Source organism: Aptenodytes forsteri, unplaced genomic scaffold, assembly GCF_000699145.1.
Source record: "Aptenodytes forsteri isolate BGI_AS27 unplaced genomic scaffold, ASM69914v1 Scaffold299, whole genome shotgun sequence".
In the NCBI taxonomy this organism is placed as follows: Eukaryota; Metazoa; Chordata; class Aves; order Sphenisciformes; family Spheniscidae; genus Aptenodytes; species Aptenodytes forsteri.
The window spans coordinates 1427565-1432387 of NW_008794154.1; the positions used below are offsets into that span (position 1 = coordinate 1427565).

Consider the following 4823-nt stretch of genomic DNA (forward strand, 5'->3'; position numbering starts at 1 on the left):
GGGGGGGGAGAGCTCGGGGAAACAGCCGGGCGGCGAGGTAAGGGTGGGGGAGTCGCGACCCCCGGCTCCGGACGGCCCTGAGGAAAACGGGCACTGATGCTCGCCTACAGAAAGGGCGGCGGAGGGAGGACGCTTTCTCGCGGGGAGGGGGCGCGGATAATCTGCCGCTTGGGAAGCCAGAAACTTTGTGGGGAAAGGGTGTGCTGGCACGGCCGGAGAGCGGGTTTTGCTGTCTGTGTGGTGCCTGAGGCTGTCCCTCGAGTTTGGGCAGGGGACGCAGACGGGGCGGGAAGAGCTGCGGTTCCCTCACAGCGGGGAGCGAAAGCCGCCCCGTGGACAGCTGTGCCGTGAGGAGCTAGCTCCTGCCCCGCCACTGCCATCTACGGCTTTTCTTTCCCTCCTGCCGCCTGTCTTTCCCTTCGCTCCCCCCGGCTCTTGCTCAATCTCCCGCCGCCGTCTCTGATCCTCATCTCCTCGTTCAGCAGCTCCGGAGGGGAAACGGCTGAGGGGAGGAGAGTGCGAGCAGGGACCGCGGCGAGGAGGCGTGGGGCTGCGGTGTAAGACTGTGGGACCAAGCGGGAGCGTGAGGCTGGGAGAAGCTGAGCCAAACCCACCGTGCCAGAATAACTCCTCGTTATTGTCCCATCTTTTTTTAAAACTCCTAGTAAATGCTTTCAGCTAACCTGCTGTTGGACTCGTTGCAGACTTGTGATGTGGAGTGCATGTACTGGGATGGGTAACGATGTACCTGTTGATGACAACAGGTGCAGCTGTGTGACATAGGGATGAGCGTTCTGCCATTTAGGTGCACATAAAGGGTGTTTAAGCCGTTTTCAAAAATTATAATAAAGTTCTGGCCTTGTCTTTCAAAGTAAAATAATAGAATTCTGCAAGAATTTTTTAAGGATTTTGGGTGCCTATGTAGTGGGAGCAGGGAGGGATTGCAAGCTGGAAGCTGACAATAGCGACATGCCTGCTGAAACCCTAAGAGAGAAATAAACAATTAAAAACTACCAAGCAGCAACTGAAAAGGTGGGTTTACCAAGTTGTGGTGTGCATAGAAAATAGAAGCAGATGAGATCCATGCATCCAAATAAATGCAAGGTAGGAGAAGGAAATTAGACATTCAAGTATGAGAGAGATAATTATTTAAAAATAAAAATAACTATTGTGTGTGTTTATCAATTAATGTAAAGTACGGTTGAAAATAACTTACTTTATTCTTTGAGCACAGAAAATTATGTTTTAGGACTATTATCCTTTTAATGCTGCTTAAATTCTGCATAGTAACTGTTTGACACACGGTCATTTTTATAGTGAAAAAATTCCAGAAGATTAGAAGGCCACATTGTGCATCATTATGCTCTTCTCAGAGTATACCATCTGCTCCCACCCACTTGCTCTCACTTCTTTCCATCCTGAAGGACAAAAAAGTTTTAACCTGGATCAGTGCCTCCACCCTGTCCAGCCACAGACACCCAAAGGTTTTTGCTGTCACAAGAGGGAAGGGGATGAGAGGGTAGGACCCCATTGAACTGCTTATGGAATTACTGTGTGGCAGTAAAGTATCATGGACACTACAAATAGGGGTGGATGAAAGACTAGGACGTTGTATCATTTTGTCACGGAAAGATTATTTTCGTAATACGGCTTTTTCCTCTAAATTTTCTCACAGTGCTCTCACTAAGCAGAAGGTCCTTGAAAAGTTTGCGATTCCAGGTTTTCCCTTGCTACCTTCATGGCTATTTATCAGCACAAGAGAACTTCAGTGTTTCAACCTATAATGTTTCAGCAAAATGTTCCTAGCATCACTTGTTCTTTAAATTGTCTGGTGTGTTTACACTAAGCGATCAGATAAATATGGGGTTGGGTACTGTACAAACAATTCCCTTAAAACTCAGGTCTGTTTTGGTGCTTATTTTGCCACAGTACTAATGTAATATTACTTATTTCAAAACTTTTTATTTTGGTGTTAGTGTCTTCCTTTTTAATTTTGGCTACTTATATATGTGTTTGGTTTGTTTTATTACAGTTATAACATACCTACATACCTTTTTTTAATGCTCCATCTGAACAACTGAAATGAGACTGAAGACTTCACTTTTAAAGGAACCAAAACATATCCTTTGTCTCAGAATAAACCATAGAAAAGCATGTTAATTCTGAATAGCCTCTTTTCCAGAAAAGATTTCTTTATCACAAATGTCATAGTAAAATATTTGTAAATTGCAGGTGGCTTTCTTTTTTTTTTCTTCACCTTGCCATTGCAGCCTTTAAGGGCAACATTTTAAGAGATGTTGAATGTTCTTAGAGTAATACCTTCCCTTTGGAAGCTATCAATGTTTTGCTAGAAAGTTTTGAGTTTTTCTTTCCTTTCTTATTTGTAGTGATAAGTTAAAAGTTTTCCCAGACAGTAAATAGGAGTAGTGACATATCTACTTGCTTGTAATAAGACATGCATGTAGCAGATATAAATGAAATTGTAATTCTCCTACTAATAAATTAGATATGTCAACAATTTATATATGATGTGGTGTTAATAAACTGACACATTTGAATGATAGTTGGGTGTTTTGCACTTGCATTGTGCACTAAGACCATTTCAGAGGTGTAACCCAACATTTCAGCTGTGTTTCAATAAGTATGCATCATAATAAGAGCTATATTTTTATACAATAGTTTGCTTTATTTTTTGCTGAATTTCTACCAGCTCTCTTCTTGAAGCCAAAGAGCAAAGAAAAAATGAATAATCATGTTTTTTATATAAAACATTCCATGGAATCTTATCAAAATAATCTTCCTGTACTGTTCCTTCAGTTTTGTGTAACCTAGATGAGATATTTTGTAAGCTTATTTTTAATAATTAAAATTTTCAGACTTCCTTAATTTAATTCAACATAAAGAATTGGTTAGCTGTGTGGGGTGGACTACAGCTGACGAGCTATATTCCTGCAGTGATGATCACCAAATTATGAAATGGAACCTTTTAACTAGTGAGACTACTCGAGTAGTGAAACTTCCAGATGATATTTATCCCATAGATCTTCACTGGTTTCCCAGAAGTGTAGGTGGGAAGAAGCAGTCCCATGCTGAGAGCTTTGTTCTGACAAGTTCTGATGGTAAGTCAAATTAAAATGTTTAGAATTTCATACCACTTTGTGCGTATGTCACTCAAATACATGAGAAATTATTTGCAGTTAAATAGTCTGCAAAAAAGCAATTTCAAATACCTGTACACCAGTTGCACTGGTGTAAAATTAATAGTTGTTTCAAATTTAATACATTGTATTACTATAATTTTCTCTGATACAATGTTATCAAACATACCTCTGACAGCAGATACATATTTTTTTTTATGTAAGGTTAATTTCTACCATCTTTTTTCAGTTTCATAAACCAGTAGCTTTAAATATGTCTGCACTCTATGCCTACATAGATAATATATCGCTTACAGTTATGAAAACTGAAGATGACCAAGTTACTGAAATTGCTTAACCATGATGTTTAATATCAACGTAGTCTATTTCTTGGACATGTTACAAGAGCATGTCTTGTACCTGGCTTCTCTGGAGTCTTGAATATCCTTCTGAAGCATCTAGTTCTGTCTGTTGTCAGAGATGTAAGACTAGTATATATGTCGACTATACTGGCAGTTGTATATACGCATATGTATATCCAGTATGCTGCTATTTGTCCAGTATATTAGTGTACTAATACTAGACTATATGATGCAATATAGTAGCTACTATATTCCAGTGTATGGATTCTGTTTTGTGGAAGGGAGGTGAGAGCAAGAAGGTTTGATGATCGCTTGGGTTTTTTTTTCTTCCTCTCCAAAGAGACTAGGAATTGATTTTGCCCGACTTGCACACAGTCAAATTTTTCTTCCTCCATGAAGGCCGATATACTCATATCCTCAGTTCAGTGAAGAAATCTTAGGTAACTAGTTTCATTATTATTTTACATTTATTATGAAGCAGTCCATACAGTTTAGGTCAGACTGTAATGGGGATTATGTTCCATGCCATCAGGAATTTTCTGTGCATGTTTCTCCTTCCTTTTCTTCCCTCATCCCTTTTCTTTAAGGAAAAACATTTGGGCTATCTTCTTGATCTGATTCTTTGTTTGAAAAAAATAAGAAAAATAATGGTAAAAAGAAATTTTCTTAACACTCCCGCCCCTTTATTTCTGTTACAAAGAACCTACTGTGTGGAAACCCTGTAGTTCAGATGAGAGTGTTTCTTCCTGAACCTACCAGTTTTAAAAAGGGGTTGATCCTTTATGAAATCTACTGGTTGACATTGAGCTTGTTATAAAAATTGTGTTGGGATAAAAGCTCTGCTAAGAAACAAGTCGTGATGTAGACTGGGACTGCCTCACTGACAATCCACTAGCAAGAGCCTGCTGATGGGATTGGTGTGTTAGTTTGTGAAGGATTTCTGATACTTTAGAATCATAGAATCATAGAATAGTTTGGGTTGGAAGGGGCCTTGAAAGGTCATGTAGTCCTCCCCCCCTGCCATGGACAGGGACATCTTCAACTAGATCAGGTTGCTCAGAGCCCCGTCCAACCTGACCTGGAATGTTTCCAGGGATGGGGCATCCACTACCTCTCTGGGCAACCTGTTCTAGTGCTTCACCACCCTCAGCGTAAAAAATTTCTTCCTTATATCTAGTCTCAATCTACCCTCCTTTAGTTTAAAGCCATTCCCCCTTGTCCTGTCGCAACAGGCCCTGCTAAAACGTTTGCCGCCATCTTTTTATAAGCCCCCTTGAAGTACTGATAGGCTGCAAGAAGGTCTCCCCAAAGCCTTCTCTTCTCT

General features: G+C 40.5%; 1 protein-coding gene across 1 annotated transcript in view; it reads left to right on the top strand.

The window, feature by feature from the left end:
• The first annotated feature begins 742 nt into the window (after nt 1–742).
• The window catches only part of IFT80 (intraflagellar transport 80), a 69714-nt gene continuing 65633 nt past the window's right edge, over nt 743–4823 (top strand). Inside the window, exons 1-2 of the mRNA XM_019471974.1 lie at nt 743–764; nt 2877–3119. Of these exons, the coding sequence (XP_019327519.1) occupies nt 743–764; nt 2877–3119 (265 nt within the window). The remainder of the gene's footprint in view (nt 765–2876; nt 3120–4823) is intronic.